The 26590-nt window shown below is 44.7% G+C and overlaps 1 protein-coding gene across 1 annotated transcript in view; it reads left to right on the plus strand.

The window, feature by feature from the left end:
* itga7 (integrin, alpha 7) overlaps nt 1-25997 on the plus strand; it is an 80567-nt gene extending 54570 nt beyond the window's left edge. The window contains exons 9-26 of the mRNA XM_063214855.1: nt 2153-2241; nt 2788-2915; nt 4290-4385; nt 5184-5245; nt 6014-6183; nt 7932-8081; nt 8646-8761; nt 10154-10343; nt 10788-10862; nt 13193-13272; nt 13439-13516; nt 14446-14566; nt 16158-16442; nt 16938-17060; nt 17358-17471; nt 18649-18747; nt 19198-19323; nt 25789-25997. Of these exons, the coding sequence (XP_063070925.1) occupies nt 2153-2241; nt 2788-2915; nt 4290-4385; nt 5184-5245; nt 6014-6183; nt 7932-8081; nt 8646-8761; nt 10154-10343; nt 10788-10862; nt 13193-13272; nt 13439-13516; nt 14446-14566; nt 16158-16442; nt 16938-17060; nt 17358-17471; nt 18649-18747; nt 19198-19323; nt 25789-25944 (2258 nt within the window). The 3' untranslated portion in view covers nt 25945-25997. The remainder of the gene's footprint in view (nt 1-2152; nt 2242-2787; nt 2916-4289; nt 4386-5183; nt 5246-6013; nt 6184-7931; nt 8082-8645; nt 8762-10153; nt 10344-10787; nt 10863-13192; nt 13273-13438; nt 13517-14445; nt 14567-16157; nt 16443-16937; nt 17061-17357; nt 17472-18648; nt 18748-19197; nt 19324-25788) is intronic.
* Nucleotides 25998-26590: the final 593 nt, after the last annotated feature.

Below are 26590 nucleotides of genomic sequence, written 5' to 3' on the forward strand. Positions count from 1 at the left end.
GCGGTGTACGTGTACCTGAACCCGGCCGGCCACTGGGACAAGGTGTGGCCCCTGCGCCTCAACGGCACCTACGACTCCATGTTCGGCATGACCGTCAACGCCGTGGGAGACCTGGACCAGGACGGATACGTGGGTAAGAACTAGAGATGTACAGGATCCAAGATCTGGTTCCGGATCCGGCAGGATAATAGGGTTTTTCACAGGATCCAGATCCGGTTCCAGGATCCCGGATCCAGGATCCGGTAGCCAAGGTTTTTCAGTCAAAATAGTTTGAGCCAACGTGATAAAAAGGGCGCACGTGTGTGAGTAGGCTATGTGTTTCAACCCTTTCGTAGGATCCGGTATCCGGTTCCGGATCCGGCAGGATGTTAGGCAGTGGATCCGGTATCCGGCAGGATCCTAAAAATCAGGATCCGGTGCATCTCTAGTAAGAACTGAAGGCACTGAAATAAATGATCGAAGTCCGCAACACTGTTAATGCTCCCACGCATACAGTTCACGCATGCAGCGCACATACATAGTCTTGTACTGTACCTGCTTACATACACTTGCAATCACGTGCACCTGGTGCGTGTACACTTACTGTAAACACAGGCGTGCATACAGTACACACAAACATAAATACACGACGCAGTGACACACACACACACACAAACACCATACACTCATGCTCACACATACTCTCTGTCTCGTTCTCTCTCTCTCTCTCTCTCTCTCTCTCTCTCTCTCTCTCTCTCTCACACACAGACACACACACAGACACACACACAGACACACACACAGACACACACACACACACACACACACACACACACACACACACACACACACACACACACACACACACACACACAAAACACACATACCCACACACAAACAGGCATGTTGGCTTTTACCTTCTATCTGTTAATTAGTTAATGGAGCCATTCATTTCAGCAGCCTTTATTGGTAAACTGCATTAGCCAGCCGTCCAGCCAGCCATTCCTCTGCAGGGAAGGTCCAGCCGCACAGTCACACCCACACCCGCAGCAAGCACCAAGCACTAAATCCTGTCAAGCACACACAGTCAGTCAGGAAGGCAGGCAGGCAGACAGGCAGGCAGGCAGGAGCGCAGGCACTCCCATCAGGATGAGCAGGGAATCTGGGAAAATGGAAAGTGGGGGATGTGAAGAGAAAAAACTAGTAGAAAGCAGGGCCCTAAATTAACATTTTTCACCACCAGCCAAAATGGCTAGTTGATGAAATCTTACCAGGCAAAACACACACTCACTAATGGGTCAAAGTGGCTAGTAAGTTGGTCTTTTCTACCTGCCAAACTGAAATGTCACCAGCATTTGGCTGGTTGGCTGGTGTTAATTTAGAGCCCTGGTAGAAAGAAAGAAAGAAAGAAAGAAAGAAAGAAAGAAAGAAAGAAAGAAAGAAAGAAAGACAGAAAGAAAGAAAGAAAGACAGAAAGAAAGAAAGACAGAATGAAAAAGATGTGGATAGAAAGGGAGAGAGTGGAAGAATGGAATAGTAGATGTAAAGGAAAAGAAAGATAGGAGATAAATATAAATACAGAAAGGAAAAACAAAGAAAGAGATGGATACACAGAGAGAGAAGAACAGAGGTACAGTCGATGCAGAGAAAGATAGGGATGCGGGGGGGAGAGAGAGAGAGAGAGAGAGAGAGAGAGAGAGAGAGAGAGAGAGAGAGAGAGAAAGAGAACGCCTTGTTTCTAAATACGTAGCATGGTCCTGAGATCAATCCTGTGCGGTAAATCAGTGTGTGAGCCGTCAGTCCTTTTTTAAGCAAGCAATCGATAAAGAGCCAGAAATGGTGAATAATTTATCAACATTTACAACATCAAAGTCTGGCAGATCTTCTGAAGTGTGTTAATTGTCTCCTGCATTGTGTGAATAACAGGAGAAAGTCTTGACTGTCTGATGCGTGTGTGTCTGTGTGTGTGTGCGTGTGCGTGCGTGCGTGCGTGCGTGCGTGCGTGCGTGCGTGCGTGCGTGCGTGCGTGCGTGCGTGCATGCGTACGTGCGTGCGTACGTGCGTGCGTACGTGCGTGCATGCGTGTGTGCCTGCGTACTGTACGTGCGTGCTTGCTTGCTTACTTGCTTGCATGTATCCATGCATGTGTGTGTAAACGTGTGTGTTATTTCAGATATTGCTGTGGGGGCTCCGTTTGACGGTGATGGGAAGGTGTTCATCTACAGAGGCTCCAAGTCAGGACTGCACACCAAACCCTCTCAGGTACGGAATATTCTGGAAAAGTGAGATACATAAAATACAAAAATGTTGTCATGAATTTTCAGGAGACATCTTGTGGTTTATTTCACGGAAAAGAGAATAATCGTTTAAAGAAAGAGAGAGGAGAAAGGGAAAGACAGATAGAGATAAAGGCCCAATCTCAATTCACCCCTTACCCCTCCAAACGGAGTCTGCCTGGCCGAACCCCTCATTTTTGAGGGCTACAAAGTCCTCCCCCTTACCTCTACCCCTCTGCCTTAACGACTATTGGGATACCCCTACCCCTACACAAAACGGAGGGGAGGGCTAAGGGGTAGGGCCAAGGGGTGAAATGAGATTGGGCCAAAACCATGCATTGATTTGACTAAACCAAGTCCTATATTTGACAATTCACTTTATGAAATTATGTTAATATCTCAAATTACTCAAGATAATCGAAAAAAGCTAGTTAATTTTCAATGTCTCCTGTCTCCAATATCTCAAATTACACATTTTACACGACAGATAGAAGATAAAGGAAAATGTCTCAAATGTGTTGCACTGCTGCAGGTGCTGGATGGGGCGAGTCACGGTGTGACCCGCTTTGGCTACTCCATCTCTGGAGGGCTGGACGTGGACCACAACCAGTACCCAGACCTGGCGGTGGGCTCTCTCAGTGACAAGGTGGTGCTGTACAGGTGAGACAACTCACTTAGATGTTCTCTACCAGGCTTGTACGAAATTCCGAATTGAATGAATTGAAATTCAAAGTAATGCCATAATACGAACACTAGGTGGTGTCATTACCTTGAACTTCTTTGAATTTAATCTACACCACCCATTGAGAGTACATAGAATACCACCACCTAGTGTTCATATTATGGCATTACTGTGAGTTTCAATTCATTCAATTCGGAACAATACAGTGAACAATACAGTGTTCATTTATCACTAAAGGCACGTTCAGGCCGACAGAGAACTGTGCCGCCCGGTGCCCATTCCCACCTAATCCTGAACCGGCTAGCGTGTTCACACTGCAATTCTGAGAGTTCGGGAACTGAACCGAGAAATGCTGCGAACCGTGACGGCAACGTGGAGGTCAGAAGGTTCATCCGGGTAACAAATGGTCACGTATGGAAAAGCTCAGAGCCCGGTATGAATAACGGAGGCTTGCAGGTAACCACTTTTGGTTCCAAGCGTAACGGGCACCGGCATCGTTATGGTCGGGCTTTAAAACAGTATCAGAGAATACTCTGGGACCAAATACACTAGAAGATGTTTAATCGACTCACTTATAGGGCTTTCAGGCCGACCAGAACGGAGCCGGTGTCGGTGCCCGCACCAGTTACGTTCGGCACCAAAGTGCTTGTTTGCGAACCGCCCGTTTTCATACCGGGCTCTGAACTTTTTCCACATGTGACTTTGTTACCCGGATGAACCTGCTGACGGCCACGCTATCGTCATGTTTCGCAGAGAAAAACCTAGTATTTTGCGGTTCGCATTGCGAACCAACTTTCCGGTTCGCGAACACCAATATCTATGGCGTGAACACGACAGCCGGTTCACGATTAGGTGAGGGAACGGGCTCCAGCACGGTTCTCAGTCGGCATAAGTGTCTAAATTACGTAATACATGTTTTTTTTACAGAGTAAATTAATCATGTTGAGTGCTCGTCTTCTGTTTTCGTGAACTCATTACCCATCACAGCAAATAAAAGTAATAAAAGCACATTAATTCCTGATGCATTGACTTCATACTGATCCCACGCTACACCTATTACTGTAATACAGTAGAAACCTCATTATTGCTGCAACACTTCCATACTACTGTATCTGTTTCATAGAAAACTAAGAATTCCTCACCAAGATTGCAGGAGAATCAACGTTTTTTTTTTTTTTACCTTATCAACCCTGAATTATTTATTCCCTGACCTTTTCCCTACCGATCGATGGATCAGATACATTAAGAGTGCATCGGTGTTTAAAAATCTGATCCACCTTATGCATAATCTATGAGTCCAGTGGCCAGTCTACTCCAGGGTGAGTCACATGGCCTGTGCTTCTGACCTCCAGGTCCAGTCCGGTCGTCACCATAGTGCGCGATGTAAATATAGAGCCCCAGGTCATCGACATGGAGCAGCAGAACTGCAAGGGCAGAGACGGAATCTGGTGAGTATAGTACAGTTGCACTATTTTTGGTAACACTTTATTTTAGGGATACATCTACTAGCACTAATACATACAATGTTAATGCCTGCATAAGTAACTTGTAAGGCATGTACTAAGCAAACGCTAAGGCCTACTAGGTCCTTACTAAGGTTAAATTGGTAATAAATCCCTTATTGTGCATGAACAAGACATTTGTGAATACATGCCTAACAAATGTTTGATTTTGCTTTGTACATGCCTTACAAGTTACTTATACAGGCACATTGTATGTATTAGTGCTAATAGATGTATCCCTAAAATGAAGTGTTACCCTATTTTTTACTATTAAGAGGCTTTTAGATGCGTCCTCCTAGCATTTCAGTAACAGAGTATGTCTGTCGGTCTGTCTGAAACGCATTCCTTAAATTGCCATTCCCTCCTGTATCCCCAAGGTTGCATCTTTGTCCGCCTGTCGGACTTGTTTTTTTTATATGTACTGTATCAATGTGTAATAGTTTCCACTTACATTATACTGTATACATCGCGTACTTAATATTTCACACTTAGCTCTAAACGTATGGCACAGTTAAAAAATATATTGAAGTAGGCCTACCTACTGTAGCAGATTATTGCACCCTGTTATTATACACTCTTACATGTGTAGCTGTGTTCTCAAAGAGACATTTTGTTCAGTTTCGGTAGTTATGCCATGAATCATGCACATGTTCCTTTTTCAATTCATTAAATAGATAAATTGGATGTGTGATGGTTTACAGTATGTAATGTGTGCACCCTATTTCTGTTCTTCCTCTTTCTCAGTGTGGAAGTGAAAGCCTGTTTCCTGTACACAGCACACCCTACAAGCTACAACCCCCGAATCAGTGAGTTCACCCTCAGCAAGCATCTCACTCATAAGCAGTTTGAGCAGTTTGTACGGAGCCCCTGTTACAAGGCTGTTGTGTACAAAAAATATCAATGACCAAGTCTTAATGTCTAACTTTACTGTAAGACTCTTGGTAGCAATGCTGTCCTGGAGTTATTTTTTCAACTTAGAGTGAATAGGACCATTCTGCCATACAAAGGCAAAGTGCAGGGCTGATAGTATTCAGGCTCCATGCCTGATTTCAGGCTTGACAGAGTTTGCAAAAATAAAAACATTGATAATAATTAGCCATTAAGTTATTCTTATCTCAGAAAGTGTTTCAGGTTCAGGGTTTTCTTCTACTATCAGGCTTGAATAATGGTCATACACAGGCTAATAAATGTTTGAATAATGTGTCAAAATAGGCCTACGTTACGTCACTATGCAGTATCTTGTCGTCGTTAGAGCAGGGAAAAAAGTTCAGGCTCAGGATTTTTTTTTCACTATCACCCCTGAAAGTGCAGTAACTGCATATTTAGTCAAAATTCATAACACCTCCTTTATCTTGTGACAAAACCTTATGGTCTAAATTGTGTACCATTTTAGAGATATGATCAGATATTGATCAGTTTCAATGTTGGTGTACGTACTGCTCTTTGACTTTGTAAGGCAGTATTGATGTGCCCCACCTGCACTAAGAGGCTACTTGTGTCAGTGGCACAAGCACCCACTGTCCATTACGCATCGTCATTGTTATTTTTTATCTTGTGGTGATAAATGTCTCCAGCGCTGACTGTGGTGTTTGAGGCGGACACTGAGCGCAGGAAGCTGGGTCTTCCTCATCGGGTGATGTTCCTGGGCCGGGCTCCCTACGAGCCGGAGTACCTGCACACTGAGGAGCTCAAGCTGCACGGCCAGGGCCACTCCACCTGCCAGGACGTCACCTTCCAGGTCAAGGTGAGAATAAAGGGGTTACACTGGTAACACTTTATTTTAGGGATACATCTATTGGCACTAATACATACAATGTTAATGCCTGCATAAGTAGCTTGTAAGGTATGTACTAAGCAAATGCTAAGGCCTACTAGGTCCTTACTAAGGTTAAATTGGTAATAATCCCTTATTGTGCATGAACAAGACATTTGCGAATACATGCCTAACAAATGTTTGGTTTTGCTTTGTACATGCCTTACAAGTTACTTATACAGGAACATTATATGTATTAGTGCTAATAGATGTATCCCTAAAATAAAGTGTTACCGTTACGCTTTACACTATGATCAGAGGTGCATCTTGCAACCAGGCAAGGCAGGCAGCCGCCTGGGGCCCCTAGATAGTGGATAACAGCCCACACTTTACCACAGTAGTGGCGATTTTGGTTCAAATGTTCATTCTTTTGCATTTTCGCTTGAGGCCCCATCTGACCCTAGAATCGCCTCTGACTATGATAAGACAGTGTCATAACAGTCTCATAACACAGTCGCGGACATGTCATAAACATGTCAATGTCATTCTTTGAGTTGTCTTTACCAAAACCGAATGTCACAGAATGACTTATCATTCGGTGACATTCGGTTTTGGCAAAGATTGCTCAAACAATGTCAACTTTTCATGACCATAAAACATTTATGACATTAACATCATGTTTTTGACTCATCCATGACTGTGTCATCCCACCATTTTGACACTGTTATTGTACGTAAGACACTTGTCATGGCATGCATATGATGCCAACGTTAAAGGGACACTGTGTGAGCTTTTTAGTTGTTTATTTCCAGAATTCATGCTACCCATTCACTAATGTTACCTTTTTCATGAATAATTACCACCACCATCAAATTCAAAGTATTCATTAAGACAGGAAAAAATGCACTTCTCATACATGAAAAGGGGGATCTTCTCCATGGTCCGTCATTTTGAATTTCCAGAAATAGAATTTTAGCTGCAAAACTGACTGTACTTGGGCCATACTAGAAAATATTAGTTTATTACTTAGTAAACTTTCATGAAAAGGTGAAATTTGGCAATAGGCAACCCATTTTCAATGAGCAGCTTGGTTGCAGTACTTTCTTTAACCATTTCCTGCACAGTGTACCTTTAAGTAAAGTCTAACCAAAACATGTTGCACCGTACATTTAATGCGCCTTGGGACCAGTGAAAAAAGGGTGCTATATTTGGATTGTTATGCCAGAGGCAGCCAAAGCGGATTGAGAAAGCTATTAATTCTGTGGGCCTGGGCCATTACTCAAATGGATAAGGCACCGCACTATTTGCCGCACAATCTGGTTCGATTCCGGCCTAAGGTCATTTCCCGACCCTTCCCCACTTCTCTCAACCACTTGACTCCTGTCACCATCTCACAGTGTCCTATCAATTAAAGACATAACAGCCCCTCACCAATCAATCAATCAATCAATCAATCAATCAATCAACCAATCAATCAATCAATCAATCAATCAATCAATCCAGCTATGCATTCATTTGGCCTATGCTGCTAACACATATCATTTCATTAATTTGCTTATCTTCTGTATGTAACCAGTCAACTCGATGAGTGAGTCAGAGCAAATACACATATCTGGTTCATCTTAGCATGAATAGTACTATAGTGCTGTAATACTAATCTCTCTCTCTCTCTCTCTCTCTCTCTCTCTCTCTCTCTCTCTCTCTCTCTCTCTCTCTCTCTCTCTCTCTCTCTCCCCCAGGATAACATCCGGGATAAGCTGCGTCCCATCGCGGTGACTATCACCCACTCTATCACTCACACGCACCACCATCGCCACATCGGCCCAGCTCACCTTGCCATGCTCACCCCCGTGCTGAGCCCCAGCGTGCCCGAAACCCTGCTGTCTGATGTGAGTGTGTACACATATGTTTTTTTATGTATGTGATGGACAGAGGGAGAGATAAATAGTGTGAGAGAGAGAGTGTGAGAGAGAGAGAGTGTGTGAGAGAGAGAGAGAGAGAGAGAGAGAGAGAGAGAGAGAGAGAGAATGGGAGGCAATGATTACATAACAAAGCGTCTCCCAGTCTCTGCTGTCCAAGATGTATGTGCGTGCATGTGTCAGGTGACAATGCAAGTCTTACTCAGTGTATGTGCCATTTTACTTCTGAGTAGTAAAATGCAGTTACGTATTTTGTGGCTTCGTCCTTTAAAATAGGAAGATGTGCTTCCCTGAATTAATTTCCTGCTGTCTCCACCAAGTTCCAATATGAAAATGTCTTGTTTGTCGGACTATTTTCTGTCTGTCTGTCTGTCTGTCTGTCTGTCTGTCTGTCTGTCTGTCTGTCTGTCTGTCTGTCTGTCTGTCTGTCTGTCTGTCTGTCTCTCTGTCTATGTATGTGTATCTACCTGTCTGTCTATGTACTGTTCTGTCTATCCTATGTCCTATGTCTGTCTGTCTCTCGGTAAACCCCAGGTGAACTTCCTGAGGGAGGGCTGTGGGCCGGATAAGGTGTGCCACAGCAACCTCCAGATCAGCTGCGCCTTCGGCACAAGAGTCGATCCAATGGAACCCTTCGAGCGTCTACCTCTGTAAGTGGCCACGAGTGTGTGCGTGCGTGCGTGCGTGCGTGCGTGCGTGTGTGTGTGTGTGTGTGTGTGTGTGTGTGAGCGCGCATGTGTGTGCGTGTGCGTGTGCGCGTGTACGTGCGCGTGTGCCTGTATGAGTGTGTGAGAGGCTTGTGTCTGCCAGATGTTTACCTCTCTTACTTACCTGTAAAGTTATTTGTAAGCTACGTCTGCAATTGTAAAGCTACCTCTCCCAAGAAGTTCCATGTTAACCACAATATCCACAGTCTTTTCCTCTCATCAAATGTCCTTAATACTTACGTATGTGTGCTCTGACACACACTCACCACATTCCCCATGGCCCCAACACACCTTTCACTGCCACTGCCACTTTGAGAACGAACACCAACACAGGTGGCAGACAAACTCTGCAGTCCACAGAGCATAGCATAATGTCACCTTTACCAATACTTCGCTCAACTTAAGCGTAGGTTAAGCTCAACTTACTGCCGGGCACTTAGTTGGTGGCACTTCACAGTAAAGTGGCATTGGGTGTTACAGCGACGGCCCAATCAATTCCTAGCACCCCCAAACGCAGGAAAGATTGTGTGTTTTATGATTAAGGCCCGGGACATTTTTGTGCACAAACGCGTTGCCATTTGTGTTTAAGAGGGAATTTTGTGCATGGTGACGCGTTTGTGCAAGAAAATGTGAAGACGCGCCTAATGAAAGATCGATTTTGCTTAACTTATAAGCAGGACTCTAAATTAACTTTTTTACACCACCTGCCAAAATGGCTGGTAGATGTAAATCTTACTAGCTAAACACACACTCACTAATGGGTCAAAGTGGCTAGTTAGTTGGTCTTTTTCTACCAGCCGAACTGAAATTTCACCAGCATTTGGCCGGTTGGCTGGTGTTAATTTAGAGCCCTGCTTATAAGTCACATACAGACAGTAAGGCATATACATATTAGTAGCTAACATGTGATGAAATGTTACCCACTTCTGAATATCAATGGGTGGTCCCTCCCTCCTGCCCTGTGCTTACCCCACCACTATTCATGATGACGTATATATTTGTAGTTGATTTTTCTATTTTATATATCTTACATTGCTGTCGCCTACATTATCTTTGTTAGTTAATTATGTACTTATCAAGCTGCTTCCTTGCATCTGTAGGCACCTCACTATACTTGTATGGTGACAGTAGCCCCTTAATGCATGCCGTACCTCCTGTGGCACGCTGTAATAGACATTGAAAGTTAACTACTATAGCACTACACTACTATGACAGTGCCTGGGGCCTTTAGTAATACATTATGACTTAGTCATTGCCTTTCTGGTAACAGCTAATTAATAATGCCGTGTCTTAAGGGGTTAAAGTACTACTTCTACTTCTCCTTCTTCTACGCAGTGATGAGGATGGGCTCCCGCTGTTCACCCTGACCGACCAGAAGTACGTGTTTCTGGAGGTCCTAGTGACCAACTTCCCCTCTGACCCCCTGGACCTGGAGAAGGACGGAGACGATGCTCACGCAGCCAAAGTGCAGTTCCTGCTCCCAAACCCCCTCTATTTCTCCAGGGTCTGGGGCCACAACCAACAGGTACTACTACAGTTGACTTCCTTGACTTTTAAGCCCTTTGCTCCTCTTGGATGCATAGACCATTGACAAACAATCTCCAGTCACTCCGTTGGTGGCCTTACTTACTTACTTCTACGCAGATTATTCATGATTTTGTATCCATTTGGAAGACAAACCCCACCGCCGTGTCATGTGGTTGTCTAGACCACTGTTTCCCAACCAGGGGTATGTGTACCACTGAGGGTACGTGAGCACACTGCAGGGGGTACTTGGAAAAATGCAATTTTAACAAATGCATGGAGCATAGTCACATTGGAATAGAAAACGTGATGTAAAGCACGAGTTAGGGGGTACTCATGGCACAACGAAAAGGCTTAGGGGGTACATGAGACAAAAAAAAGGTTGGGAAACACTGGTCTAGACTGGCAGCTCACGTCTGACTGCTATTTTCTTCTCCGCCTCCAGGTGTTGTGTGAGACCAGCCTGAATGGCTCCCAGGTGGACTGTGAGCTTGGCAACCCGTTCAAGAGAGACGCCATGGTAACACCTCCCATAATGCATCTTATCTCTTCCAGCTGTGTAGTATAAGACACTGTTGTTTACACATACTGTGTATGGAGATTTTTGAAAACGCATCGGTTTCAGCCTCTTGTCTACAGAGTATTAGAAATGTTCTTTTGCATTACATTGTATTACATTATATTGCATTTGGCAAACGCTTTTTAACCAAAGCGACTTTACGACTTACAATCATAGCCAACATCACTAGCGGATACGAAGTGCACAGGAAATATAACAGCAAGTGTAGATGCTAAGTAGTTTAAGTAAAGTAGAGTGAAGTAGAGTACACACACATACATATCATGCCAAAAGTCTTGTCTGGGACTAGGGCAGCTCAAACATTAGTGTAGTAGATAGTCACGAAAGAGTGGAGTCTTTTCTTGCTGCTTGAAGGCCGAAAGAGATGTGCCTAATCTTGCTAGCTCTGAGAGAATAGGCTCGTTCGTGACGACGCAGTAAAAGTTTTGCTAGGCAGTGGGCATGCGCACTTTGCCAGTTTGATGCATTGTGAAAATTCTAACCAGAATGCATCAAACTGGCAAAGTGCACATGCCCACTGCCTAGCAAAAATCTTACTGCTTCGTCACGAACGAGCCTACTATTCCACCACTGAGGAACAACAATGGGGAACGGGGTTTTGAACGCTTAGAGCGAGCAGGCTGAAGAGCCAAACGGCTTGTGCTGGAGGAGCATAATTCTCTTCCAGAAGAAATGAGTGAGAAGTGAAAGAAGTGAACTGAGAGAACTCCGCTTTTAAAAATATCCCTTTTGGTTCGCTAAAAGGCACCTGGTGCTGGAGGAGCATAATTCTCTTCCAGGAACATAAGTTCTTAAAGGGACACTGTGCAGGAAATGGTCAAAAAAGGTACTGCAGCTACTGCTCATTGAAACTGTGTGGCCTATTGCCAAATGTTACCTTTTCATGATAGTTTACTAAGTAATAAACTAATATTTTCCAGTATGGCCCAAGTACAGTAATTTTTGCAGCTAAAAATGGCTATTTCTGGAAATTCAAAATGGCGGACCATGGAGAAGATCCTCCTTTTCATGTATGAAAAGTGCAATTTTTCCAGTCATAATGAATACTTAGAATTTCATGGTGGTTGTAAATATTCATGAAAAAGATAATATTAGTGAATGGGTAGCATGAATTCTGGAAATAAACAACTAAAAATCTCACACAGTGTCCCTTTAAGTTCTTCAGATAAGCTGTAGCCTGTTCCTGCTGTGGTTTTGTAGGCAAGGCTCAAGGCCTTGTGCTTGATCCGGGCAGCGATTGATCAGTAGCCAGTGCAACTCGATGACTAGAGAAGTAACATGAGTTCTTGCCGCCGCATTCTGGACCATCGGCAGTGGTTTTGCACACAAGCATTGCTGTGCGTGTCCTCAGGAGTATCTTGTGGTTGACTGTGTCAAAGGCTGCAGATAGGTTGAATAGGATGAGGATAGTCCCTCCATTCTTGCAGTCCTTAGAGCTTCCCTTACGGAGAGTAAGGCGGTTTCAGTTGAGTGTCCACCTCTAAAACCAGATTGTTTTGGGTCTAGTAGTCCGTTCTGGTTGAGGAAGTTGGTCATCTGTTTTGTACCTGCTATTTCCAGGGTTTTGGATAGGAAGGGAAGCAGTGAGAGAAGTGAGACAACCTCTGCTTTTAAAATTAGAAGTGAGTGAGAAGTGAGACAAGTGAAGTGAGAGAATTCTGCCTTTAAAAGTATCCTATTTGTTCACTAAAACAAACCTGTCACAATGGCACTTTGTAATATGTCCACATGCTGAGTGTACGTATATGGAAACAGATACAAACAATATCCATGTTAAAAAATATCAGCATACTGTATGTGTCAACAGCGTCTAAATGTAATAGCAACACGCTTCCGAAGGCTCCAAGACAGTTTCATCATAAAACAAAACGAACAAAACCACAGTGTAATCATATGCGTCTACATTGTCTGTGTAGTATGATTTTTCCACATTGCACGTTGTATGTTGCTAATTATGTCCTTTGTAAGTTATAATAATAATAATAATAATAATTGTATTTGTATAGCACTGTGTCATACAAGGCATGTAACTCAAAGTGCTTAACAAATGGGAAAAAACATTGTTAGAGATAGATTTAAAAGGAGAGGTATAGAGGAGAGGCAGAAAAAGCAAGAAGGCAGAGGAAGAAGAGATAGACAGAGAATGTAGAGTCATAAGGTCAAAGTCTGTTACTAAGTTACTTTGGATAAAAGTGTTTGCTAAATGTAATGTAACGTAATCTCGTTTTCTCTGCTAATTGTTATCCTTGTCTGTTGTTTCCCTTCAACAGTCCAAGTTTTACATCGCTCTGGACACCACTGGCATCACCGTGGAAACTACAGAACTATCAGTTGATGTCATTATGTCAACGTATGTTTGTTTTTACCTTCAACCTTTAACCACAAATTAATGAATGTCTATGACTATGCCTTTTAGATTTACCGCTCTCTCTCTCTTTCTCTCTCTTTCTCTTTCTCTTTCTCTCTCTCTCTCTCTCTCTCTCTCTCTCTCTCTCTCTCTCTCTCTCCATCCACAGCATTAGTGAGCAGCTTGATCTGGCCCCTGTCACAGTCAATGCCAGAGTGGTGATACTGCTCCCCCTGTCTATCAGTGGGTACGTTTACACCAGCCTGCTTCCTCTCCTGCTCTCCTTCTCTTCTGTTGCTGCAATGGGATGCTGCAGTGCCTCTGTCACTAAGCAGCAAAAAGCCATATAGAATTTGGGTAACACTTTATTTTAGGGATATATCTATAAGCACTAATACATAAAATGTTAATGCCTGCATAAGTAGCTTGTAAGGTATGTACTAAGCAAACGCTAAGGCCTACTAGGTCCTTACTAAGGTTAAATTGGTAATAAATCCCTTATTGTGCATGAACAAGACATTTGCGAATACATGCCTAACAAATGTCTGATTTTGCTTTGTACATGCCTTACAAGTTACTTATACAGGAACATTGTATGTATTAGTGCTAATAGATGTATCCCTAAAATAAAGTGTTACCGAATTTGTCATATTGAGTGTAGTCTGGATGCTGGATACAATTTAACCACTTGCTACTCGCTGTTGAAGGAGAATTCCTGACTATTTCATCATGCTGTTGTATTGCTCGCGTTACCGTTGAATTGTCGGTAGGCGATGACACATATTTTTTTTTGTTCAGCTGTTTCTGATATCCTGGTCATTGTAATGGGGGCATGGGTTTAAAAAAAAAAAAAAAATTGCGTAAGGAGAATCTTAGCATACTCCAAAGGGGGCAGTGGTCTGCACACTTGGTATCCAAAAAGAATACTTTAGCAATATCTCGATCCTGTCCTCGATCCTCATGCAGATGGATATTTATTTCATAAAGTGTAATGAAGATGCACGAAGCACTCAGGGTCTGTGCGAGAGCCAGGCTATATAATACCTACAGTACATGTGAACCTTGATTACAACAATGATCCTATCACAGTCTGAAGTCTACTATGTATGTATAAAACACCTACCTTTGTGTGTGTGTCTTTTTTCTTACCTCGTTTGTTTGTCCTGTATTCCCCAGCCAAGTCAACACTACTAGTGAAGTCAACACTAACCAGCTGTTCTTCAGTGGGACGGTGAAGGGAGAGACTGCTATGAACAGCATAGACGAAATCGGAAGTCCTGTGGACGTTACGATCCTGGTAAGAGGCAAGCAAGAACCTGACTCTCGAATGGGTTCCGCGCCTTGCTCTACGAACATTCATCTGGAGCTACACCACAGACAGGGCCGGCGCTAGGCATAGTAGAGTAGTAGAGTAACTTCCCATGTGTGATCCCCAGGGGGAAATTCAGGTATCCAGTAGCTTACATAAATACACAAATACACAAATGGACATTTCAAGACACAAATAACCCAGGAATAGTCAGGGAGGGGAAAATGAAATAAAATAGTAGAGATAATGAATGTAAAAAAGGTAATTGTGCAAAAGACATTCTGTGAGTTGGAATAGACCAATGCAGAAAACATACTCTGTCAGTTAAGATAGACAATCTTAGCATGACCTGGAACAAGTGTTGATGGATACTTATGGATATGGACACATGGACACACACATAGGCAGACAAGGCAGTCGCCTAGGGCGACAACTGTCTTGGGGGTGCCAGGAATACCAAAAACTCCCACAAAAATTAGAACTTTAAGCGAAATAAGGCAAGGCAAGGCAAGTTTATTTGTATAGCGCATTTCATACACAGGTGCAACTCAATGTGCTTCACAAGATTAACAAATGCAAAAAAGAAAGGAAACATGGAAGAAAGAAGGAATTAAATAAGACATGGTCACTCACTTGTAGGTAATAGATCAGATGTGCTCGATCATATGTACAGTGTTATGTTTACAGATGCCAATTTCTAAATGCACAAAAAAGTAAAAAGGAAAAGGGAGTGCTCGCCTAGGGCACTAAATTGACTAGAACCGGCCCTGACCATAGGCGTAGGTCTCTGAAGTGTGTGTGTGTGTGTGTGTGTTTGGTATTGGGAGTCAGTGAGAGTCAATGTGGATGAGGTAGTTCAAGCAAGCGGCAATTGTTGTCTAAAACAAATGTTGTGTTTCACTTATTTTTCCCTTCGCCTCTACGTGTACATTTTGACCACCGTACATCACATCTCTGAAAATCCTGACGTCTTGATTGGTTCTACTGCATTTCGGCAAATCTGAAGGTCCTCCAGACCCTCATGTGGCAAGAGTCAGGCTAAGCAAGGCACAGCTGGGCAGGAATATCTTTTTTTTTTTTTTTAAATTAAAAAAAAATGTTTAGGGGCTTTGAAGCCTTTATTTGACAGGACAGTCGAAGATGGTGACAGGAAGCGAATGGGACAGAGAGACAGGGGAGAATCGGGAAATGAGCCCGCCCGGGGTTGGGCATGCAAGCCCAAATGCGGGGGGCTTTGCGTGCTGCGCCACAGCGGCCCCAGGAATATCTTTTTAAAAGTTTTGAGCCTTTATTGAGAGAGCAGTGAAGATTTGGGTTTGGAAATGAGTGGGAGAGAGAGGAGGGGTGTGGATGAAAGAAATTAAATCGTTCCTGGGTCCCTATGGGCAACTTGTCTGTACATGGTACAGTGCGCCACAGCATCCCCCTATTTAAAATACTTTTGACAGAGTGAGTGAAAACAAAGTATCAGACTTCATGTACTAGCATGGGGTCATATGGGTGGAGGGAAAGAAAACAGCTCTTCACATTTCTGTTGTGATTTTCTACATTTATTTTTGGTTGGTGTTGCTGTGAACAGGTGACGAGCACGGGCCAGACGCGGCACACGCTCGGCTCGGCCTTCCTGAACATCATGTGGCCTCTCGAGCTGGACAACGGGAAGTGGCTCCTGTACCCCGTCGCCGTGGTCACCGAGGGCTCGTCCCTCGGCCACTGCATCCCCGCGGAGGCCCTGAACCCCAGGAGGATCGGCGTCGTGGACGAGCCACAACCAGCCAACATTAACCCCAGGAGGAACGGTACTACACTGTCATCGGGTGTCAAGAACGGCGTCATCGACGAGCCAAAACCAGCCAACATCAAGGTACGGCCAGGGAGGGGTTTTACAATAGAGGCAAGGGTAGGAAACTGCCTCGGAAATGTTTGATTGAAAAGACAATCACACTTAGGGGTTGCGTCTAAAATAAACTGGGCCAAAATGATTCTTTCCTAGCACTGGTTACACGCAGGTTACTTGTTGTTAGTAAGTGTGTTTTTGAAGGTTTTCAATATGGTGAATCATCACCACGATCAAGATAAATCATACCAATTGTACCCATCAATTCAATAAAGTGGGATCAACTCCAGTCTCCTAAATAGGCATGACTTTCCATTGAACTCCATTCATTCTCCTAGTGTCTGACTCTAGTCTCCTAAAGGGGCATGTCTGCCATAAGATCGCAGCTTAGATCCTTACAGCACATACAGTAGATTCCCGAGGCAACTCCTTATGAAGTGAACCGTCCCTACCTTATCCACCGTCTCTGTTTGGAGTGTGTGTGTGTGTGTTAACCATAGCTCTCCTGTTGTTGGTGGTCAGGGCGGCAAGCGGAAACCGCGCTCCTACCCAGAGCATGAGGGAGAGGTGGCTGTTGTGAGGGGCCAGCCGGAGAGGACCACGCCTGCTGTGGCCGCCTCAGAGAGACGCAAGTCCCTAATGCTGGTGAGTGGGACAGAAGAGAGGATCGTTGGGTAAACTGTGTGCTGTGTTGTGCTGTGTGTCACGCACAATCACAAAAAATAGGACTTAAAATACATGTAGTTTGTAATGAAAGTGAAGTGAAAAGTAAAGTTAAGTAAAGATGTGACTCTCTTGGAGTGCATTTCTCGAAAGCATAGTTGTTAGCCTGTTAGCAACTTGAGTAGTTGGTAATGGGGAACTGCATTGCAAACAACGAAGTAGCGAACGTAGTAAGCAACTATGGTTTTGAGAAATGCACCTCTGGTCTCTGCCCCATAGGACTGTCTTCTGGGCTCAGCACGCTGCGTGCTCTTCCGCTGCCCTCTACAGAGTGTGTCTGGTACTGAATCTCTGACAATCAAGGCACGACTGTGGAACAGCACCTTTATTGAGGTACACACACACACACAAGCTCTTTCATGAATTATACGAATATTCACAGGGTGGAAGGGGTTTCGATATGCAGCTGTCTATGCAGTGGGACTTGCCGTTCCTTTCCTTTCCTTTCTTTCTTTCTCTCTTGTATTTTTGCTTTTCTTGTATCTTCCATTTTTTAACCATTCATTCATTCTTTTTTATCCATTCAACCATTCATTTTTTAACCATTCAGGGTAACTCCTGCCAATTTCAATGTGCTGTTGTATTGCTCACGCTACCCTTGACTTGTCAGTACCCGGTGACGCCGCATTTTTTGGCTCAGCCCTTTCCGAGATATGAGCTATTCTAATGGGGACAACTTTTGTTTTCATTTAANAAAACTAGAGATGTACAGGATCCAAGATCCGGTTCCGGATCCGGCAGGATAATAGGGGTTTTTCAGACTATCCGGATCCGGTTCCAGGATCCAGGATCCAGTAGCCGAGGATTTTAAGTCAAAATAGTTTGAGCCAACGTGATAAAAAGGGCCCACGTGTGCGAGTAGGATATGTGTTTCAACCATTTCGTAGGATATGGTATCCGGTTACGGATCCGGCAGGATCTTAAGCAGTGGATCCGGTATCCGGCAGCATCCTAAAAATCAGGATCCGGTGCATCTCTAAAAAAAACATTTTTATTTATTCCCAAAAACATCCAAAAGGTTATGCAACATCAGCAGACAGCTAGCAAACGATACCTTTTGGGAAAATATTTGGAGTAGGCCTATACTCATTTAAAAAAAAATGTAAACAAAAGTTGGTCATGTGATACGATACGATATGATGTGATACAATACAACTTTATATGATACAATATTTCTACAAATAATTTTGCATCCTTTTGCAAAGCTTGTTTAAAGGACTGGATATGCTGTACATATAACGTCACAGGACTAAGTGCCATGCATAGAGCACCATCAGACTAATCTATTTCTTTCTTTCTTTCTTTCTTTCTTTCTTTCTTTCTTTCTTTCTTTCTTTCTTTCTTTCTTTCTTTCTTTCTTTCTTTCTTTCTTTCTTTCTTTCTTTCTTTCTTTCTTTCTGTTTTACATTTAAATTGTTGTACATGCTTTCTTTATTGAATATCTCCCTCCTTTCTCTCCCCACTGATTGTCTATGCTGTGTATGTGGCTGTGTGTGCTTTGCTTTGTCAGGAGTTTTCCACTGTCAGTGTGCTGGACCTGGTGGTCAGAGCCAACATCACAGTCAAGTCCACCATCAAACACCTGGTGCTCCAACAGACGGAAACAGAGGTAGAGGGCAATACACACACACACACACACACATGCACGCACGCACGCACGCACGCACGCACGCACACACACACACACATGCTCACACACACACACACACACACACACACACACACACACACACACACACACACACACACACACATCTTCTACTCAATAGATACAATGCAATGGAGACCGAATTCTGGACCCTCCATCTCCCGGGACAGCTAACGCCTTGGTCCCCCTATCAGCTTCCATGCACACAGTATACATAAGCATTTATGCTTTCATACACTCATGCATTCTCTCTCTCTATGTCTTTCTCTCCCTCTCTCTCTTTCTCTCTCTCTCAGTTGATGTCATTATGTCAACGTATGTTTGTTTTTACCTTCAAGCTTTAACCACAAATTAATGAATGTCTATGACTATGCCTTTTAGATTTACCTCTCTCTCTCTCTCTCTCTGCAGATTGCACTGAAGATCTTCCCCGAGTTCAGCCTGGCGGACCAGTCTATGATCCCCTGGTGGATCATCCTGATCGCCATCCTGGTCGGCATCCTGGTGCTGACCCTGCTGGTCCTCATGTTGTGGATGGTAAGCGCTGCAGAAACTAAGAAATAGTCAATTCATATATTATGAAGATGCAGCGTAGGGGCGCAGTCAGTGGCTCAGTTGGATAAGGCGTCGTGCCGTATACGAAGCCAATTGGAGCGGAGCCAATTTTTGGTCCCCTAGGGGAAATTCTTTCTCTGCATTTATCCCATTTGGACTAGTGAATCACATTGAACTAGTACACACACTGGTTCTCATGTTGTGGATCGTAAGCACTGGAGTCGTTTTGGGTAGGGTGCGCACATCCAAAGTCACTTGTTGCAGGTGTCAGACAAAAGTGTCAGACAGTTGAAATTGGTACGTACTGTAGGTCTGCACACTGCGGAATATGCTCCAAAAAATAAAGTTTATTGAATTAAAACAGCAACGTTTCGATCAGCCTGGATCTTCGTCACCCAGGGCGATCGAAACATTGTTGTTTTAATTCAATAAACTTAATTTTTTGGAGCATATTCCGCAGTGTGCAGACCTACCTTCTTCAACTGGTAAGCACTGGAGAGCATGAGAAATAGTCAATGAATACATGAAGATGCAGCGTATGGGCGCAGTCAGTGGCTCAGTTGGATAAGGCGTCGTGCCGTATACCCAGGGGCCCCGAGTCAGAATCGAGCTCGAGGTCAGCAAACAAGAAGGTAGAGCGTTTCTAGTATGCCTCAAAAGTCAACTGGTGCTCTTGGAGGGTGCAATGTTCAAAAAAGACTGACGGAGAAAAAGATCCTTGGCCCAGGTACAGGTCATTTCCTGATCCTTCGCCATTCTTTCTCAGTCTAGTTTCGTGTCACACTCTCTACCGTCCTATCCACTGACCTGAATAAAAGGGACTTGATTTGTAACTGAGGCAACGGCAGAGAACTTGAAACAATGTATTTCCTTTGAAATTCTTGCCAAGTCGGCTCTGTTTCCTTCAAACAGTAGTTTCCCATACCTTCCAAAGAACCCAAGTATTTTTTTCCACCTGACCCTTTATTTCAGAGAGCTAGTAAATTGTTTACATGACCAAGAAACATTGTTAGTTGGGTCGATTAACAGTTAGAATTGTTTTAGAATTCTTTTGATTGACAGTCAAACGCAACGAGTCGGCAGTGTCGGCCTATCAGCACCTGTTTACAACATTGCTAAGGTACACTTCTGGAAATTTGGGACGAAGTATTCTTGCTGCTCAGTCACGGATCACTGTGGCGCAGCTCGCTAAGCCCCCCACATTTGGGCTTGCATGCCCATCCACGGGGACCTCGGTTCGTGTCCGTCCGGGATCATTTCCCGATCCTCCCCTGTCTCTCTGTCCCATTTGCTTCCTGTCACCATCTTCGACTGTCCTGTCAAATAAAGGCATAAAAAAATAAAAAAAAATAAAAAAAAACGTTGAATGGAATACAGTAGAAGCCTGCTGTGCATATACTATACACCTCAGTGGTCCTATGTGAAGTGGAGGCATTAAAACCACCCCCCCCTTTTTTAAATGCAGTATACACAGAGAATCGTATATGAGAGAGAGATAAAGCAGACGGGTTCTTTTCCGGTATCCACTTTATGTCGGGTGAACGCCCCTTTAGGCTAGGAGACCTTCGAAGTCTAGAGGTTGAGAATAAATGTCCCCTTAGTCAGTCCCCTTAGCGCTGTACATGACGGTAGCACACTTCTTGTGCAAACACCTCAAAAATAGAAGAAGAAGGAGGGGACAACGCCCCCTTAGGAGACCACATTTTGAGCACACGCTTTTGCATTGAGTGGCCGTGTTTCGATTCCTCTTTATTATATATCCAACCTCTTTGGTATACATTTGTGAAGGTTTTAGCACACATCTCCACCTGCCACTTCTATTGGAGATGACCCAGTTATCTTTACCGTAGACAAAAAAACGACTGTGCTAAAGGCTGCAACGTTGTCTTTTATTAATAATGCTGGATATTCTGACGTTTCCCAGAAAGGCAGCGCCAACAAAACATGAGCTCGATATCCCCAGGAGGGACACTGGTCGGGCAGCCAGCCAGCCAGGGTTGCCAGATGAGTCTGATGATTTCCAGCCCAAAAAATGCTCAAAACCTGCCTAGAAGCACAAACTCCCGCCTAATTCTATTGATTTCTATGGCAAAAATTGGGCAGGTGTTTCTGCTAAATGCCATTTTTACCCGCACACGGCCATCCTAAGCAGCCCAATTGGGCGGGAAACAGCCCAATCTGGCAACACTGCAGCCAGCCAGCCTGTCTAGCCAGGGCTGCTTCGGCATCAGCAGTTCAGCATGTTGACATGTCGAATTGCATTGGCGATGCTGACAATAGAAATAAATAGAGTGCGACCTGTGATAAGACCAAGCCCTTGTGCTTCACATTTTGAAAAAAAATGTGACAGGCAATTGGCACGAGGATGCAGCAGACATTCTAGACCCTGTATACAAAATGAAGTGCTGTACAATGGGTCATCTTAACAAGTTTAAGAAGTAGATTGGCATTGTGGAGCGGTAGATTAGTGGGTGGGGTCCCAGTACTAGGGATATGTGACCAACTGCATGTGTTAAATCAGCGGTAGGGAACCTATGTCTCGAAGGCTGTTTGCGGCCCTGGAGGCCCCCGATATCATTTTAATGTTATGCAGCCTCACATGAAATATGACACATTTTGTAAAGGAATCTTAGAAAATGCATTTGCAAAACAATTAAGTTATATTCAGGGAACCTAGAGAAGGTGGTGTTCGCTTAAGAGGTGGCAGCCTTCAATATAGGCCTTAAGTGAAGGGGGAAATCCTGGTTGTGTTGATAGTACAGCCCTCAGAGGACTTTAACGGCCCTCAGATGAATTTGAAGTGACCTTCGAATGAAAAAGGTTCCCCACCCCTGTGTTAAATGATTCCTCAGATGCGGGCTTATTATATATATCAATGTCTCTGTATGTCAATGGACAGTTGGTGCAGCAAATCAGTCCACTCATTTGATAGCGTTTTTGCTTTGTTAATTACAATTAAAGATCCCCTAATTGGCGTTCCTCCACTTCAGCACATTACGTAAACCCAATGACTGAGTGTCAACATGCTGTCGCTTCAATCTAGAAACCAGAATAGGCTACCTTTCTCAGTGAGCACTGACATGGCTGACAGAACCAGGTTGGCCAGACTGATTGGGGTGTGAAATTTTGAGCTCACAGTACTGTACGGGCAGGTGTCGTTTTTGGACTCGTGTGTTGACCCATACAGGCACCCGTAGTCAGCTGCTGGTCTGCCCTCACTTTACCTCACTGTACTGTCTGCATCAGGTTTCCTCCTTTGCCTTTCCTGTCATTTCAATCTTTCTAACATTCATATCATTTCATATTGTTTGGTTTCCTTGTCAACAGAAAATATTGTATATTCCTCTTTATTACTTTTTCCTTTGTTCTTTCTTCCTTCTGTTTTTTACTTTTCTTGTCTCGTTAATATTTTAAATTTCTTAAACATTCATTTTGCCTTCTTTTTTCCCCTCCATCGTTTTCATGTAACCCCTTACCACCTTTCTGACATATAACCCCTCTCCTCTCTGTGTCTCTTTCTCTCTTTGCTTCTGTCTCTTCCTCTCTTCTTTTCCCTCTCTTTTTCATGTAACCCCCTCACCCCTTTGTCACGTAACCCCTTCGCCTCTGTCTCTCTCTATCTCTCTGCCTCTCTCTCTTTTTCTCTATGCCTCTCTCTCTCGCTCTCTCTCTCTCTCTCTCTCTCTCTCTCTCTCTCTCTCTCTCTCTCTCTCGTCCTCCTCCTCGTCCTGTTCCTCCTCTTCTCTTCTCTACTGCCTTGGCCATGGGCAGTGTGGATTCTTCAAGCGGCAGGAGCGTCGGCCCAACTATGAGACGGAGTACTACCGGGCCCGTCTGGGCCTCCAACCCTCTGAGGCCGAGAAGCAGGCCACGGAGCTGGAGTAGCCCCCCTCCCCTCCCTCCTGCTCTCCCTTTGCCCTACCCATGCGGTAAAGCAACCATCCCCTCCCAAACTGCCCCTGAGTGCGTTACAATATGCAACCTTGCCTCCTCCTCTTGTGCTTGTCTCCTCATCCTGCCTCCTGGCCCCTCCTCTGTGGAGAAAACGATAAAGTTTCCCAGCTGTCAGCCTAGCCACAACAGCTTTTGAGGGACTGCTTTTCGTTCACCATCCCAATTGCAAATGAGAAAAAGACTCTACAATTGAGCTTTTGCAAGATATTGAAATATAATGCTGTTGTCAGTGATGTCATCATGACATATTACTTCCTGGTACGAGGAGACAAGCACAAGTGGAGGAGGCAAGGTCGCATATTGTTACTCACTCCCTCTCTCCCAACCCCATAGCATGATGGGAGCTGGAGTAGCCCCCCTCCCCTTCCTCCTGACCCCCCCACCCTCCACTCCTACCCCCCACCCTCCACTCCCACCCCCCGCCCACGTGGTAAAGCACCCCCCAGTCCCACCCCCCACCCACTTGGAAAGCAACCCCCCCCCTCCCAAACCCCACCTCATCTCTCTACCCCCCCCCCCCCCCCCCCCCCCCCCCCCCCCCCTCTTCCAACACCCCCATCCCCAACCCAAGGCATGATGGGAGCTGTCTGGTCTCGTCCCGTCCAGTAGTGTTGACGTGCTGTGCTGTGCTGTGCCTCCCGTGCAGTGTGTGTGTCATAAAGCTGTGTTGTCACCTTGGCTCTTCTGCATTGTTGGTGTTGTTTCCTCAAAGTTCATCCCTGCACAGAAGTGTATTATATCTCAGGTTGTGATATGTAGTACAATACAAGTACAGCACAGTCTGCACAAAGAGGTACTGCATGTTGGTAATGAATACATAAGGCGTTGAGGCAGAATTAACTGACTCAGTTTGCCTTCAAGGACAGAGGACAGACATGGAATTCATGGGCCAGGATGAACTTTTGTGTGTGCGCGTGTGTGTATGTGCGCGTGCGCGCGTGTACGCGCGTGTACGCGCGCGTGTGTGTGTGTGTGTGTGTGCGTGTGCGTGTGCGTGTGCGTGTGCGTGTGCGTGTGCGCGTGCGCGTGCGCGTGTGCGTGTGCGTCGTCTGTCCATGTGTGTGTGTGTGTCTGCACGTGCATAACCATGCACATTTTGTTGATGTGTTTATGTGTGTGTGTGCATACTTACATCCAAAAAGGAATTGTGCCTTTCAAAAAGCAATATTGCGCTAAGGTTTCACACCACCTCCATTTTGCTAGCTTGCTCCCTGGGGTTCACACTCATAACCCAGATGAATGGATTTCTCCCACCAATGTGGCTCTTGTCTAATACGTGTGCATTTTTGCATGGGTTGTGAAACTAAAGTAGAAGTGAAAAGAGGTCCGCTTTTTATGTGATCTCTCGTTTAAACACATAATTTTTTTAGGATGACAATTTTCCATATCAATCAAATTCAGCACCAAAAGAATCATACCAACACCATATTACTGTTCATCGCTAAATAGAGCATGGACTTCAGTGTTGTGGTATGATAGAGAGCAAAAACATTTTTTCATTTTTACAACTCATTCCATTGGGGGGAATGTGAAAGGCGCTCTGTGCTGAATCTTAATTCTGAAGTTTAGCATTTCAAAGGAGCTGCATGTCACGGTCATGAAAAGATCAGAACAGGGAGATGAATGTGGCAGTGAAGAAGTGCTCTCTCTCTGAGTCTCTCTCTGAGTCTCTCTCTCTTTCTCTCTCTCTGAGTCTCTCTCTCTCTCTCTTTCTCTCTCTCTGAGTCTCTCTTTCTGTCTCTGTCTAGCTAGCTGTCTCTTACTCTCTCTCTCTCTCTCTCTCTCTCTCTCTCTCTCTCTCTCTCTCTCTCTCTCTCTCTCTCTCTCTCTCTCTCTCTCTCTCTCTCTCTCTCGCCACAGTCTTGATAGTCAACTGTCTGAGTGAACTGATAATGAGTGTGTTTCTCATTTGCATATGTCTCTTTTTCTTGTGTTTTTCTCCTGTTCCTGCCTCCCTCGCTCCCTCTTTTCTCCTGCCTCTTCTTCATTGTTACTCCGCCCCTGTCTCTACCCCCCATGTTGCCCTCTGTGATCTGCTGTCTGGCTTAACCACGAACACACACACACACACACTCACGCACGCACACACATGCACGCACACACACACACACACTCACGCACGCACACACATGCATGCACACACACACACACACATGCACATGCGTGCACACACACACGTACATGCACATGCATGCTCGCACACGCACACGGATACACGCACGCACGCACACATACACACACACACACATGCCCCCCATCCACACATTTTCTCCTCTTCCTCTCCTCTCCTCTCTTCTCCTCTCCCTCTCCCCTCCCCTCCTCTCCTTTCCTCTTTCTCTCCTCTTCTCTGAAATCCTCCCTTCCATTCCCTTCCCTTCCCTTGTGCTCTCTCTCTCTGTCTCTCTCTCTCTCTCTCTCTCTCTCTCTCTCTCTCTCTCTCTCTCTCTCTCTCTCTCTCTCTCTCTCTCTCTCTCTCTCTCTCTCTCTAAACAGTGTGGCTTTTTCCGGAGGGCCCAGTACAAAGACAAAGTGCCTCAATACCACGCCGTCAAGATCCCTCGACACGACCGGCCCCAGTTCCAGGACGAGAAGTCCGTCATCTTACACAAGAAAGAATGGGCCACACACTGGAACGATGGCATGTCCTGAGACAAAACACACACACACACACACACACACACACACACACACACACACACACACACACACACACACACACACACACACACACACACACACACACACACACACACACACACACACACACACACACACACACACACACACACACACACACACACACACACATTTTTACTGAACACTGTGCTATGTATGCGGAGGCTTTGCTGTGCAGAGACTGATATTGTAGTAGGTAGGGTTTGGTTTTGTGCACTGGTGAGGAAGCTTGCAGGTCCCAGTAGTAGTGGACTGGGCTTCTCACACCGAATGACAGTAGCACTGCTGCCGAACCATGGAAACCTTTTTATTGGCTTTAAGTTACATACATACATTACACACACACACACACACACACACACACACACACACACACACACACACACACACACACACACACACACACACACACACACACACACACACACACACACACACACACACACACACACACACACACACACACACACACTTATGTTATGCATCAAGCCACTGTCATAGCCCACGTTCTGCCTTAAAAGGAACCATGAACCATGGCAAGAATACTGTAAAATACAATAATGTTGTGTAACTTCATTTTTTTTTTAAATATTGTTTTGTTTCAGTGCTGGTAATTGTA

Source organism: Engraulis encrasicolus, chromosome 14 (assembly GCF_034702125.1).
Source record: "Engraulis encrasicolus isolate BLACKSEA-1 chromosome 14, IST_EnEncr_1.0, whole genome shotgun sequence".
NCBI classification, from domain to species: Eukaryota; Metazoa; Chordata; class Actinopteri; order Clupeiformes; family Engraulidae; genus Engraulis; species Engraulis encrasicolus.